The 15,406-nt window shown below is 52.9% G+C and overlaps 1 protein-coding gene across 7 annotated transcripts in view; it reads left to right on the top strand.

Moving 5' to 3' along the window:
• The window catches only part of RREB1 (ras responsive element binding protein 1), a 144,553-nt gene extending 138,260 nt beyond the window's left edge, over positions 1–6,293 (top strand). For 6 of the 7 annotated variants that reach the window (XM_063605137.1, XM_034961403.3, XM_034961406.3 and 3 more), the window contains 2 exons: positions 751–1,548; positions 2,839–6,293. In XM_063605137.1, coding sequence (XP_063461207.1) covers positions 751–1,548; positions 2,839–3,296 — 1,256 coding nt within the window. In that variant the 3' untranslated portion in view covers positions 3,297–6,293. The remainder of the gene's footprint in view (positions 1–750; positions 1,549–2,838) is intronic. The other variant, XR_010112377.1, reaches the window with a different exon arrangement.
• Positions 6,294–15,406: the final 9,113 nt, after the last annotated feature.

Genomic DNA, 15,406 nt, shown 5'->3' on the forward strand with positions numbered 1-15,406 from the left:
GATGCCTGGAACCCAGAACCCCTTGTCTTCACAGGCACCCACAGCCCTTCACAGTCCGCTCCCCTCACTGTGTGCTGTTGCCAAGCCTGGCATCAAGGGTGCCCTTCCTTTGAAAGATTTCCACCACCCCTGGGAGGCTGACAGCTAGGAAGCCTACAAGCTTGCCTGCGCCCCCTTGGGTCTCTGCAGCCTCCACCTGGAGATGAGCGTCAGGCAAGAGTGTGCATACCATACACACAGAATGCAGGCTTGGGGTCGTTTCCTGTGAAACTCATCAAGACCATGCTTTGGAGGATTAGGGGTAGGGGTGGTCCTGTGTATGTTGCATGTTTGTATGATCTCTTTGCACTGGAAAAATAACTTATAACTCAAGCTTCCTCAACTTCCCTAGCGCTGCGAGTCTCTGGAATGCACCCCTCTCCTATCTCGCAGCCCCTGTCTGCCCTGCCTGAGTCACTCACACCTTCCTGGGGGCGGGGGCAGTGGAAGCCAGGGGTTCAGGGGCACAGCCAGCCCTGGGAACACACCTGAGGTGATGTGGAGGCTGCTTTTGCCTTTCTTAACGTCCCCAGGGTCATCTTGGTCCTCCTGGGGGATGTAACAGGTGGTGACGATTTGGGCCGAAAGAAGTCCTCACTGGTTTGGGGTTCAGGCTGCTGGCGTGGGTCTAGCCCATTCCCGGCGACATCCCTGGCATGGGCGTACCTGGTGGTGCCCCTCTGAGCCCTCCCCGCTGTGCTTGCCCCACAGACAGTCAGTCGGATGCGGAGACTGCAGCCGCCGCGGGCGAAGTGCTAGACCTCACCTCACGGGACCGAGAGCAGCCGTCGGAGGGCGCCACTGAGCTCCGCCAGGTCGCAGGGGATGCGCCTGTGGAGCAGGCCAAGGCGGAAACGGCCTCGCCGGTGCACCGGGAAGAGCACGGGCGTGGGGAGAGCCATGAGCCGGAGGAGGAGCATGGCACTGAGGAGAGCACTGGGGACGCCGACGGCGCGGAAGAGGACGCGTCGAGCAACCAGAGCCTAGACCTGGACTTCGCCACCAAGCTCATGGACTTCAAGCTGGCGGAGGGCGACGGCGAGGCAGGCGCCGGGGGCGCGGCCTCGCAGGAGCAGAAGCTCGCCTGCGACACCTGTGGGAAGAGCTTCAAGTTCCTGGGCACCCTGAGCCGCCACCGGAAGGCGCACGGCCGCCAGGAGCCCAAGGACGAGAAGGGAGATGGCGCCAGCACTGCAGAGGAGGGGCCCCAGCCCGCCCCTGAACAGGAGGAGAAGCCCCCCAAGACCCCGGCAGAGGTGGTGGAGTCGGCCCCGGGTGCCGGGGAGGCCCCGGCGGAAAAGCCCGCGGAGGAGACGGAGGGCCCCTCCGACGGGGAGAGCGCGGCCGAGAAAAGGTCCTCAGAGAAGAGCGACGATGACAAGAAACCAAAGACAGACTCCCCCAAAAGCGTGGCCAGCAAAGCAGACAAGAGGAAGAAGGTCTGCAGCGTGTGCAACAAGCGGTTCTGGTCGCTGCAGGACCTGACCCGGCACATGCGCTCCCACACAGGTAACCAGGGCAGGCCAGGTCCCCGGCCCAACAAGAGGAGGCGAGCCGGGCACCTCTCCTAGGAGCTCCCCTGAAGCGGCGCTGGAGGCCACCGGGAGAACGTTTGCTTACGTTGCCGGTGCGCCCTTTAAGCCCGTGAACTAGGAGTTTTAAGGAGTTGTACTCTCAGCCCTTGAAGACGGTGCAGGCCTCCTGCAGCCAGGCAGGAGAGGGTCCTTGGCCGTTGTGTTTTTGAGAACGCTGTGATCCGCCTTTAGCTCTGCTGCCTCCGCCTCCCCATCTGTAGAGTGGGGGTAACAGCTGCCCTGTTTCATAGAGGTATCTAGGAGAGGGTGCTTGTGCTGGGCATTTGGGCCACTTAGTCCTGTCTAGTCCTGTGGCCTGGACGACAGGCACTGCCCCAGGCCGCTGTGGGGCAGGCACCCTGGGTGATCCATCAGCGTCAGGAGGGCCTTTTCCTTTCTTAGCCGTGCAGTTCGGCTGAGATGACTGGGACAGGACCCTTAGCCACTGCCCTTCACACTGTTCTAGAGTTCACCCACCACCTACAGGGTGGAGGCTGCAGACCCCAGAGCAGGGGCGCTTACTTCGACACAAAGACCTGAATATGGCTCATGGAGTCCAGAGATATATCCTCCTCCTTTCCAAAATAACCTGTCCCTCCTCTCAGCCGCAGCTTCCCTCCCTGTCACAGCTGCAGCCCGCAGTGAACACATGTGCCCCGACCCAGCGCAGTCGGCTCTGCCCTGCGCTTGCCCGTGTGAAGGGCCAGGGTCCTTGGCTCTCAGAAGAGGGATATTCTTGGGCTCCCAACAAGCGTAGTGGGCCCTGCCCCGGGCCTGGCGTGTGAGCCATCAGGAAAGCCCCCGCTGCACCACATCGCAATGCAGAGGGTAACTGGTGCCCCCGACCTAGGTGCTGCTGTCCATGCAGATCCCTGAGAGGGTCCACTCCTGTCCCCCTCTAGATTCCTTCCCAGTCTCTGGTCGAGGCCAGTCTGCACATCTCCTGAGGCTTCTGCTTCTGGGACCTGGGTTTTCTGGATCAGTATGTAGAGTTCCTGGGCTGAGAGAGGAAGGAGAGGAAAGGTCTCAAACTGACAGCTTGAACCAGCAAACAGAGCTTGTCCGTCCTCAGTTTGCTGGTTCAAGGAAGAGGCCTCTGGCTGAGTAGGACAGAGTTCTGGCCCCCCGCACATAGCCTGGGAGCCTCATTCTTCCTGTGCAGAGCAGGGTGCAGTGGGTACTGGTGCCTTTTGGTTAATGGAAATTCTTTCTTCCATTGTTCCAGGGGAAAGGCCATACAAATGTCAGACCTGCGAGCGAACCTTCACCTTGAAGCACAGCCTGGTTCGCCACCAGCGGATCCACCAGAAAGCCAGGCATGCCAAACAGCACGGGAAGGACAGCGACAAGGAAGAGCGGGGTGAGGAGGACAGCGAGAACGAGTCCACCCACAGCGGCAACAACGCCGTCTCAGAGAACGAGGCTGAGCTGGCTCCCAATGCCAGCAACCACATGGCCGTCACCCGGAGCCGGAAGGAGGGCTTGGCCAGTGCCACCAAGGACTGCAGCCACAGGGAGGAGAAGGTCACGGCAGGGTGGCCGTCTGAGCCTGGCCAGGGTGACCTTAACCCAGAGAGCCCGGCGGCCCTGGGGCAGGACCTGCTGGAGCCACGCAGCAAGAGGCCTGCCCACCCAACCCTGGCCACAGCTGATGGCGCCTCCCAGCTCGTGGGGATGGAGTGACAGCCTCAGCCCCCTTCAGCACAGACAAAAGCCAGCAGAGCAAAGCGTCTATACTTCATGGGGTTTCCTCAGTGCCCTTTGGCTGTTGAGTAAGAGAGAGAGAGAGAGTGAGAGAGACAAGCAGGAGCGTGGCTGCTCGCTCAGTGCCATAGCCTTACCGCAGCCTGCGCGGGAGGCCACAGCCCGTGCCGATTCCAGTGCCTTAACTACTTACCGGATCCCTCCATATTATCATGGGTGTTGTATTTTTCCAAAATGACTTCTTAAACAAAACAAATATTATAATGAATTGTCTGGAGAGGACCTCTTCATTTGAGCATTAGCGTTATTTTGTATTGGTGTGTGTGAGCTTGTTCTTGTGAATCTGTGATAGCACCCTTTGTTCTGTGAGCTGGAAACAGAAGGAAAAAACATACCCTTGGGTACCCATAGCCAATAACTGGAAGAAAATGATGTGAATTTCATGTAAATGACCAGAGGAAAGATGGATAAGATGATAATTTCTTAAATAGACATTTTCCTTTTTTCTTTGTGCTTCATGGTGGAGCTGTCATCTGGTCCTTGGTATTACAGGATGTGGTTGATGAAGGTTTCCAATATGGTTTCAGGCCAAAACCAGGAAAGATTCTAGCTTCAGCCTCATGTCCATTTCCAGTCTGTCAGCATTAGACATGGTCACTGTTCAAGTTTCAAGACATCCATTCTTAACTATAGAGAAGAGTTACTCCCCTGGCGTCTTAACCTATGGAAAACATGCACGGATAGGATATATTTGATTGCCTCCTCTTCCCTTTCAGTATATGTATTATTAATATTATTATTATTATTATTATTAGTTCATCAGTTTGCTGTTCTCTGCAGTGAGCAGAATCAAATGGGCAATATTTGTCCTGGGAGACCTGTGCCGCACCCAGGTCCCTGTGTTAACGTGTGCCTGCGGTTGTGGTTGGCACCCTCGGGTGGTAGCTCTTCTACTGTAATGAGACAAGCCTTTCTTCTGTCACTGCAGAATTTAGAAGGGGCCGTGAGCAGTCTTCCCAAGCATGGTCCAGGAGCAGCTCAGAGAGGGTGGAGTGAGGATGCATGCATCCAGGGAACAGGCATCAAGAAGCCAGGGCCGTGCCTGGAGCACTGCGGAGATGACTTTGGAGAAAGCAAAGCAGTGACCCAGTGACCAGGCACGTTACTCGTGAGCGAGGTATTCCCAGTCTTCCTGCTAAGCCTAATCCAAGCCTTACCCAGCTGTGCTACTGTCATTTGCAAAGCGAGGAAATACTACTACTGGTAAGAAAACTACACATGCAAGATGTCAGGTGAGAAATAGGTTTATATTTACCTTCCTGCGATGTGGGGTTGGTGCTTGAAGACAAATGTGCTGTTTCTAGTTTCTTAAATAGCCCAAAGCCCTGGATGCAGAAAGGCAGGGTTATTTTTACCCGTGAGCATCCTATGCAGGCAATAGACTTCCCTCACTGTCCCCGCCTGCAGGGAGGAGAATGTACCTCACTGCACCTGAGCTCCTGGTCCCTCAGCCAAGACCTCAGGGGTCCCCAGCCAGCCTGCTGCTGGGGACCCCTGTGCTTGCTGCAGTGTGTGGAGCCTCTTGCCTTCCCCTGGGGAGGCACCCCTGTACCCCAGCTTCCTTCCCCTGGCCTTTTCTGGCCCCAGTGCTCCTCCTTTACATAGACTTGTTCGCACAGAAACGTGCACGCCCCCTTTTCTCCGCCACTTCACCAATTTCTGAAATCCAACCTCCCAGACTTCACAGGAAGATAGATATTCTTGAGATAATGAAAAGTGATATCTTCGCATACGAAAGGAAAAAAGGTTGAGGTATATACGATTTTTAACTGTATTAGGGATGTATGAACCAGTTTAAAAACGAGGTTTTATTTACTGTAGAGATGAATGCAAATCAGAACCAATGATCCCTTCGTCTACTTAGTTAAAACCAGTTCATACATCCCTTAGGGTTTTTTTTATTATTATTATTATTACAGTTGTTATTGTTGTTTTTGTTGTTATTATTATTTGGGGTTTCTTGTGTTTTTTCTTTGCGACTCTCCACACTAAACTTGCAATATTGTGGGGAGAAGCTGTGACTAAACTCTACGCTGCGGTGAGATGTAGCAGTAATCAGCTCCCAGCGACGTGTGTAGCCGGGGCTGCCGCTCGCAATAATCACTATTGATTTAAAGCTTTACTTAGCCTTGATCTGTACCCTCGTAGTCAATAAGGTCTTGCCACATTTTATTAGTGAGGTGGAGAAACGTATTATTTGTTTGTTGTTTTTGCCCTTCCCCCACCCCCCAATATTAAACTGTGAAATTTGTGATTTGTTTAAACTCTGGGTGAATCATAGCTTAGTTTGCATGTCCAGCTAATTTGTTTCTATACATTTTGTTTGATTCTCTTTCTCCTTCTCTCAGGGCTTTTACAAAAAAATATATATATATGGATCTTCTGAAAAGTTTTTTGAGGTGCAAGTTTTTTCTCTTGTTTTTTTTTTTTTTTTCTCATTGATTAATGGACATGATGCTGAGATTCAATCACTACATGAAACACCTGGCTGTGAAAACAAAACAACCCAGAGGGCTGTGTTCCAAGCAGCGCTGGGGAAGCTACGTAACAGTCGGATGCCAGTTTTGGGAAGATTCACCATACGTTCTGACCCTCTGTTCGTCTCTTTCCTCTCCTCTTTCTTCAAGAAGGAAATTGATCCTAGTGATTTCAGCCCATGCATTAAACAGGAAACAATAATAAATTTGTAGAATTCATATTTTTCTAAAGGGAACTTAAAAACTGCTGCTACATGTTATGTACAAAACTGGTTTATGCCACATGAACAGAGAATCACAAGTTTGGTTTTGGTACTTTTTGTTCCTCTTTGTATTCAGTTGTATAGAACTTCCAAATTCAGAATGAGAAGAAAGCTGTTCTGTATCAAACCATCTAAGCAATAAATGTTATATTTTAAAAGCGGCAGATTGCCGGTCACGTGGCCGTCCTGTGATTTGTTGTGATCCCATCCCCAAACCCACAGCCCACTTGGGGCAGGTCCCAGGTGTGCAGTACCACTGGGGGGAGTCACAGGTGCCCAGGGAAGCTCTTGTCACCCAGGCAGCATTTTTATTTGTGCTGGAGGCTGTGGCAGTGACTCTTGCCTATGCTCCCAGCACTTTGGGAAGCCAAAGCAGGAGATTCACTTGAAACCAGAAGTTCAAGACCAGCCTGGGCAAAATAGTGAGACCCCTATCTCTAGAAAAAAATGTTTAAGAACTAGCTCGGCATGGTGGTACATGCCTGTTGTCCCAGCTATTTGGGAGGTTGAGGCAGGAGGATCGCTTGAGCCCAGGAGTTTGAGGTTGCAATGAGCTACGATCGTTCCTCTGCCCTCCAGCCTGGGGGACACAGCAAGACCCTGCTGTATATAAAAGCACTCGGCTGCAGTTGTGAGAGCTGCTTTGAGAGCATGTGGAAAGTTAAGTGCATGGCCACTGTCAGAGCTTCAGAGTGGAGACCTTGGTGTTGGGTGCACAGGGCCAGGAGGCTGGACCTAATGAGGCACCACAGTGCAGGCCACTCTGTCATTGGCTAAAGCCAGCATTTTTGTTTCCTGTGCAATAATGCCTAAGAAGTCCACCTCGCCTCTTCTTCCTCCAACCCAGTGGTAAGTGATTGAGTCAGCACCTAGTGGAGGGAGAACAAAATCTGTTAGTGTGACCAGATTTTGGTGAGACGGGAGGGGACAGCAACCCTAGGGCTGGGGATGGTGCAGGTTAAAACTCACATTTGGGTAAAATAGCAATCAGCAGAGCCCCAACTCCTAGCAGAGCCTCAACTCCTATAACTAGGGAGTGGCTCTCAAAAAGCAACACTGGGGGCTGGGTGCGGTGGCTCACGCCTATAATCCCAGCACTTTGGGAGGCTGAGGCGGGAGGATCACTTGAGGTCAGGAGTTCGAGACCAGCCTGGCCAACATGGTGAAACCCCATCTCTACTAAAACTACAAAAAAATTTGGGTGTGGTGGTGTGTGCCTGTAATCCCAGCTACTCCGGAGGCTGAGGCATGAGACTCCCTTGGACCCAGGAGGCAGAGGTTGCAGTGAGCCGAGATGCCGCCACTGCACTCCAGCCTGGGCAACACAGTGAAACTGTCTCAAAAAAAAAAAAAAAAACCAACACTGAAAGAAGTTGGTTTTGGAGGCGGCTGATTGTGGATAATGCTAAAATGCATTGAGTGCACTGTACCATACACTGCTAAGTGCCACCTCCCTGCAGGACCAGAGCTGTGGCTGTGGTCCTTAAGCTTTTTCAGGCCCCTCTGTTGAAAGACGTAGAATTTAACACACATTTATATGTGGGAGCTTGGGGGATCCGCATGCCTGAGTGGGCGGTGGCAGGTGGAGATGTACTAGCCCTGGGTAAGCGGATCTCAAACCTCAGGTCCTCCGCCCAAAGACATAGCCAACCACCTGCACTGTGTTAGAGATGCAGGACAAAGAAGTGGCCACGAGCTGTGTTGCTGGGGACAAGCTGGCTGGCATGACAATCCCAGCTCTGCCTCTTGGGGCTGGTGAATGGCTTTGTGCCTCAATTTCACCATTCCTAAGAAAGGGATAGCGATAGTACCTACCTCATGGGCACTGTTGTGTGGATGCTATGAGTTAATTACATAAGGTGCATGTTAGGGGCTCTCATTATTGTTTCTACAGTCTTCTCATGGGAATGCTTCGTTGGTTGCCTGGTGAGGAAGTAGGTAGAACTTCACCACACACATTCATGGCACAGTGCGGGGAACAGCCAGAGGAGGGCCTTGTGGGAGATCACCAAGATGCAGGCACTGTCCTTGAACCCCAGGGAGTCTTGTCACCTTCTCCTACCTGGCCTCCTCTGGCCCTGTAATCCCACTACCTTCCCGCTCAGCCTGTGACCTCCCCATGGCCCCAGGACTCTGCCTGGGCCTTGGTGCTTATCCAGCATCCCCACCCCGGACCAAAGCCTCCTCCACTGGAGGAGGGCATGGGGCATGGGGATGGGGGAGCTGGCGGCATAGACCTAGCACCCAGGATGAGGCCTAGTCCCTTGTTACCTTACTGCTCAGAGTGTCATCTGAAGACCCAAAGCATCAGCATCCCTGGGAGCTTGTTAGAAATGGCAACCTCAGGTCGACCTGGTGTGGTGGTGCATGCCTGTTGTCCCAGCACTTTGGGAGGCTGAGGCAAGAGAATCGCTTGAGGCCAGGAGCTCAAGGCTGCAGTAAGCTATGTTCACACTCCAGCCTGATTGACAGAGCGAGATCGCGTCTTCACAAAAATAAAAACGTAAACCAATAAATAAAAGAAATGAGAACCTCTGACCCACCCAGACCTGCTGAGTCAGAATTTGCATGTGAACAAGGGCCACAGTGGATATGTGCACACATTGAAGTTTGAGAAGCTCCGGTCTAGACCCCAAAGCTTGGTTCAGAATAAGGTGGATGGCGGACTCGGCAGCTGGCTGCAGAGACGGCTGTGGATTCTCCCCCTCAAAGACAGAATCCATCTCAGAATGAGTGGGCAGAGGCCACATATGGCTTTAGAGAGTGCCGATCTTGGCCCTCCAGAGGTTCCTTCCACAGTCCCTACTCCAGCCCCAGCACAGACTCAGCCACTGCCTAAACCCAAGTGCCCCAAGAGTCTTGTTTGGGGTTTCTGCCTGTTTGCCATCCTTGTGGATTCCAAGGCTACTTTGAAAGGGCTGAGGAGCGAGGGGGGGCCTCCAACCACTGGCCAACAGCGCCAGCTGCCTGCTTGCCTGTCCTGGTGTTAAGCCTTGGGCCTGGAGCGCTCAGGCCTCTCCCCTTCATAACCACCTCCCTGAGGAGGCCAGGAGTGAGGGAGGATGACTAGGCTTATTTTAAGCTTGTAATTGAAGGTTGCTCTTTAGCAACAAAAGAGTCCCCTCCAATTCTAGGCTGCCAGAGTCAGTGTCCTAAATAAGAAACAAGCGGTCACTCCTTTCCCGTTTTACTGTTAGGGGAAGGAAGCCACAGCCCAGTGGGGAAGTGACATCCCTGGCCCTTGCCGTTCACCACTTCAAGTCTTGCCCAGCTGTCAGGGCAGGAATTCATGTCCCCACGGTGGCATCTGCTTCCCAGGCTGTGGGGCCAGCAAGGGGCTCAGCTGCTCCCCAGCCCTGCCTTCCTCCATGGATCTGACATGACTCTTTTATGGGAATTTACGTAAAAGTAACGCCTTGCTCAGTGTGGAAAATTTAGGAGCTTCAGGAAAATATAAAGAAAATTAAGGAAGTCATCTCACTTCTCAAATACCGTGTTAATTTGGTGAGTGTTGCTCTTTTCATTGGGCCTCACTTTTCCCTTCCTCATTCTCAGATGTGTTTGTACAGGACTTTGCACACTGCAGTGTTTTCCTGTGGTTTTTGTTTCTTTTCTTCACCCAAGTCCAGTGAGCTGTGAAGGAAAAAAGTCCTTATTCCTTCAGAGCAGGGACGAGCATTGAAATGATTTGCCCAGGTCAGCTGGCTATTGAGTGCTTTTGTTGGGATGAAATTCTCCACCAGAAAAATCCTAAAACAGAAGTCCCCAAGAATGGGTGGTGTGTGTCGTCCACTGAAAAGGGAGTTACTGAAAACTAGGAATGCGTGGCCTCTGGGAAACATGGCACTGTTGTGATTTGGCACATAGATATTTGGCATACATATTCCCAGGGTCACTGAGTAAATTCCCAACTGTTCCAGTTCTCTTTTGCTGCATGACGAAGAACACCAAAACTTTGGGTCAGGATTTGGTGGGTTGGGCAGGGCTCTGCAGGGATGGCTCATCTGTCCTCCATGAGGCATCAGCTAGGGCAGAGCCTCCAAGACCATTTTTTCTCGCTCATATCAGGTGCCTCTGTGTGTACAACCCACCCACTCACCTACCCACTAAAAGAACATTCTTTGGGTTGCTTGTTAAAAATTGCATTTCAGGCCGGGTGCAGTGGCTCACACCTGTAATCCCAGCACTTTGGGAGGCCAAGGTGGGCAGATCACCTGAGGTCAGGAGTTCAAGACCAGCCTGGCCAACATGGTGAAACTCCATCTCTACTAAAAATACAAAAATTAGGCTGGCATGGTGGCAGGTGTCTGTAATCCTAGCTACTCGGGAGGCTGAGGCAGGAGAATCACTTGAACTTGGGAGGCAGATGTTACCATGAGCCACGATCACGCCACTGCATTCCAGCCTGGGTGACAAGAGTGAGACTCTGTCTCAAAAAAAAAAAAAAAAAAATTGCATTTCAGATCTACTAATTCAGGATCTCAGGAGGGAGGACCCAGCCATATACATTTTTAGCAAATTCCTAGAGAATTTGCTAAAGCCCAGAAAAGTTTGCAAACCAGGGCTCTGTTAAAGACTGTTCCAGATTCCTGCCCCTCAGTTGTACCTCTAGTTGCCCCTCAAGCTAACACCAAGGCAAATTGTTTGCAATGGAGCCATTGTTTGGTCTGGGGTAACTCTCTGATATCTAGGATATGTACTGGAACCTTCCTTCAAGCCTCCTGCCTGGCCTCTTTCCCTGCTTTTGCAGCCACTCCTCTACATACATTGGCACAGGTGCTCCCACCCAACTTTACCACCTACCCCCCAAAAGGGAACTTCTAAGAACCTGTGGCTGGGCTCGACCTTGGCACTGAGTCTAGGAGCAGTTGCCTCCACCTGGCTCACTTCCCTGAAGCTTTGGGTCCCTGGTCTCCTGATACGCACTTGTCAGGGCTGGCTCATAATGGTGGGATCCATATGGATAAATGAAAATGTGGGGCCCCACTCTGTTGCCTGGGCTGGAGTGCAATGGCACAATCTCAGCTCACTGCAAACTCCACCTCCTGGGTTCAAGCAGTTCTCATGCTTCAGCCTCCTGAGTAGCTGGGACTGTAGGCATATGCCACCACAATTGGCTAATTTTTTTTGTATTTTTAGTAGAGACAAGGTTTTACCATGTTGCCCAGGCTGGTCTCGAACTTCTGGCTGCCTCAAGTGATCTGCCCTCTTGGTCTCCCAAAGTGCTGAGATTACAGACATGAGCCACTGTGCCCATCTTGTGTTTGTTTTTGTTTTGTTTTGTTTTTTGTTTTTTAAGAGACACGGTCTCACTCTGTCGCCCAGGGTGGAGTGTAGCGACGCAATCTCAGCTCACTGCAGCCTCAATCTCTCAGGCTCAAGTGATCCTCCTGCCTCAGCTTCTCGAGTAGCTAGGACCAAGGTGCACACCACCACACCCAGCTAATTTTTTTGTATGTTTTGTAGGATGGGGTTTCGCTATGTTGCCCAGGCTGGTCTCAAATTCCTGGGCTCAAGCAATCCTCCCACCTCGGCCTTCCAAGTGTTGGGATTACAGCGTGAGCCACTGTGCCCGGCCAATTGGCTCTCCAAGGCTACATTACCTTAGACATTGGGATACTTACATGCAGGTGTCCACAGGTGCCTGAGATCTCACATCCACCCGACCCTCTCTGCCTCCACACCCAGGCCTCCACCAGGGGCCAAGGGGGCCGCAATCACTAGGCAAGGGCAGGGAGGCAGGAGAGAGAGGGAGGCAGGACCACACAGGAGCCAGGGCTCCCGGCACCCAGTGCACACTCCATTGTCCCATCAGAGTTCACTGACGAATCTCAGTTCAAAGATAGTATCATAAAGAGTTTCAAGATGGGGCCCTGGGAGCACTGAACTCCAAGCACAGGCCCTCGCAGGGGTCCCACTGCAGGAAGCCGGCCCTGCTGTTGACCCTGCCCACCTCCCTCAGCTCCTTGGTCCTGTCGGGTCTCCCTGCTGACCCCATGGCACTGCTCCACGCTCCTGTCTGTGGGGCCCCCGTCTGTCCCCACCTAGAATTCTGTTTCCATACCAAGGCCTAACCAATGGCCCCTGACCCCGTTCAGTGTTTTGAACCAGCCACTCCTGTTTTTGGCGGCCCTGCCCTCCCACGAATCTCACACCCATGGCTGCCCTTGGATCTGGACACAGTTGCACTTGTTATCTGGTATCAGCACTAGGGAGGCTCAGTCAAGCCAGCACTAATGGTGGGTTTGGTGTCCTTGGGACTTCTCCACCCAGGGCCTGTGCCAAGGCTGGTCCTCAGTGCTTGGTCAAGAGTGGCTCTGGCGGCTCTGGGGTGGTGGCCTCTGCAGCTCAGTGCCCCTGCCACCCATGCTCACTGGATGGGGGCAACACCCTTCCTCCCAGTTCAGGGTGGATGGGCCCCAGAGCACCACCCAGCCAGCCAAGCCTCCTTGCCCCTGCCCTGCCCTCTGAATGGCCCAGATCATACCTGCTGCCTTTCTTTCCTAGCTCACTGCCTCCACCCAAGTCACCTTCTGTCCTGACTCCCAAGGACTTGGGTCCCACTGGGGAAGTCGGGAGGAAATGGGAAGCCTTCCTGACTGTGAGTGAGGGCAGGAGGGGAGGTGGGGTCAGAGAGGGCACCTGGAGGGTGGCAGGAGAGAGCAGAAGAGCGTAAGAGAGGTGGCAGAGGAGGGGGGTGCGAATAAGAAGAGAACACCATCATTGTTTACCAAAACTGAATTACACCACACCAAGTTTTCCTGTTATTTATTTATTTACTCATTTATGTATTTTAGTGTGTTTAATTGAGGTTAAAAAAAGAAGCAAGAAAAGTGTTTGCAGATTGGCTTTATGGCAGTGAGCTTTGCAATGATCTCTGAAAAAGTCGGGGGAGTCCGGCAGGCAGATGAGAATCTAGGCTTGCTGGCGTATCCAGATGACTCAGAAGGAGGACCCCAGACGGGGAGGGGCAGTGCTGGGAGCAGGAGGCGTCCTGGTCAGGCTGTCCATCCATGTCTACCCAGCAAATATTTGCAGGCCCTGAGCTCAGCAGGGGAGGAAATCTCAGGCAAATGAGACACAGACTCTGCCCTCCAGCCGCTTCGGAGAAAACAGCCGAGAAGGACATTGTTAAATGGAGTGGCAAGCCCAGAGCATCAAGGGCATTTGGAGGTGGGGGGCACTGCTAGTTGGGGACATGTAGACAGAATTTATAGAACGAGGCCCCTGGAAGGATTTCTGCAGGTTGCAGCAGGGTGGAGGAGCGTCGCCGGCCCGGGGCCAGGAAGAAGCTCAGGGCACAGGGAGGCTGGCCACGGGGTGTCCCATCACATCAGAGTGGTGTGGGCTACGGCTGGAAGGGGAGGCAGGCCACTGGCTGACATGCCGCACAGCAGACCGTGAATAGACGCATGAGCGAGTCAGGGAGTCAGGAGAGCTCTGAACACTTGAGTTCATTTCCTGCTGGAGGTGGGAGCCGTTGAAGGTTCTTGAGGGCATCCGTGAATGCACCGGAACTGTGGTCTAGAAACATCCTAGCAACAGTGTGAGACGGGGAGCCAGCAGTCTAGGCAGAAGGTAACGAGGGCCAGATGTGGTGGTGTGCACCTGTAATCCCAGCTACTTGGGAGGCTGAGGCAGGAGGATCACTTGACCTCAGGAGTTCGAGACCAACCTGGACAATGTAGCAAGGCCCTTTCAAAGAAAAAAAAAATGAGTTGGGGAGAGAGAGGAAAGGTAATGAGGGTTTGAAGTGGGCTGGGGAGGAGAGGAGCACTGGAGAGATCGCATTTGGCAGTACTTGATTAACGAAGATTGCAATGGGGGCGCAGTCAAGCTTTCAACATTGTCACTGGAAATTGGGGGAGATGGTGCCATGAAGGATGCCGGGGAAGCCAGGTGGAGAAGTCAGTTTGATGGAACACAGAGATCATGGGTTCCTTCTTGTTGGAGGTGTCTATCAGAGGTCTTCAAGTGACAAAAATTCAACTCAGAGGCTGGGTGCATTGACTTATGCCTGTAATCCCAACACTTGGGGAGGCAGAGACAGGAGGATCACTTGAGTCCAGGAGTTCGAGACTACCCTGGGCAACAAAGTAAGACCTCCATCTCTACTATAAATAAATAAATAAATAAATAAATAAATAAATAAATAAATAAATAACTCAGACCAGCCTCTACAAAAATGAGAATGGGTTAGCCCACATTGACAAAAAGTCCAGAAAGTGACTTTAGTTAGATGCACGTCCACCAAAGCTAGTGTTGGAGCCCACCATGTCCCATCTCCTGGTTCTGCTTTCTTCCTCAGGGAGGGCACCTGCCAGGCAGCAGTGTCGCTCAGCTTATGTGCAGCCAGCTTGGTGACTACAGCAGCTCATCCTAACAAGAGACCAGAACTTCAGGCTGGTCTGAGGCACGTGCCCACCTCTGGGTCACACGTCATTCTTGAAGCAGTGGGCAAGTCAAATATCCCCACCCCTCCTGCACAGAAAAGGGGAGGATCCCAAGAAGAGAATGTGGGGGCTGCCTCCAGGAGGAGAAGAAAGACTTGTGGGTCCACCGCAGACATCCAGGTGGAGATGTCTGGAGCCCAGGGGTCGGGGAAGAGCTACAGCCAGGTTGGGGTTATTGTGGGAGGAGCCGTAGGAGTGAATGAGATCAGGAAAAGTGGCCGGTGTAGACCTAGGACCTAGGGACCTAGGAAAGAGACAGACACGCTGGGGAAGAAGAGTCAGAGGACAGAGGGTGAGACGCTTGAAGAGGAAGTGGGCGAGAACAGTGTTGCCTAAAAAGAGGGAGCCCAGTTCCCTGAAGGTGAGGGTGAAGACAGGCCATTGGGCTGAGACGATGGGCAAAGGGCAGGGTGTGGGCAGAGCTGGTTTGGGACCCAGAGCAGTGGAAGGGCAGAGCAGCCCTTGCCGAGACCAAGGGACAGCAGGGCTGAATGACCGCAATGCAGCACCCGCTTCGCTTTGCAAATAAAATGCGGACTGCGCGAGAAAGCCTGGCTTTTAGTGTCCATGCGTGTCCAGGAACAGCGACCAGGGCAAGGGCTTGAGTGCGCCAGGCTGGGCGAGGCAGGGAGGGACTGAGGGCTGGGTCCGGGGGAGAGGAGTGGCCAGGGAGGAGGGGCGACCCAAAGGCCTCCGGTGATGCGCTGACAGAAGGTAAAAACAAGGAACAAAGCAAAACCACACACAGGACAGCAGCGCGGAGTCCAGGCCCTGCCCTCTGCAGCCCCGCAGCCCAGGGACTCTGGGGCTCTCCCTGCTGCCTGTGGAATTTCCAG

The sequence above is a fragment of the Pan paniscus genome, chromosome 5 (assembly GCF_029289425.2).
Source record: "Pan paniscus chromosome 5, NHGRI_mPanPan1-v2.0_pri, whole genome shotgun sequence".
NCBI lineage: Eukaryota > Metazoa > Chordata > Mammalia > Primates > Hominidae > Pan > Pan paniscus.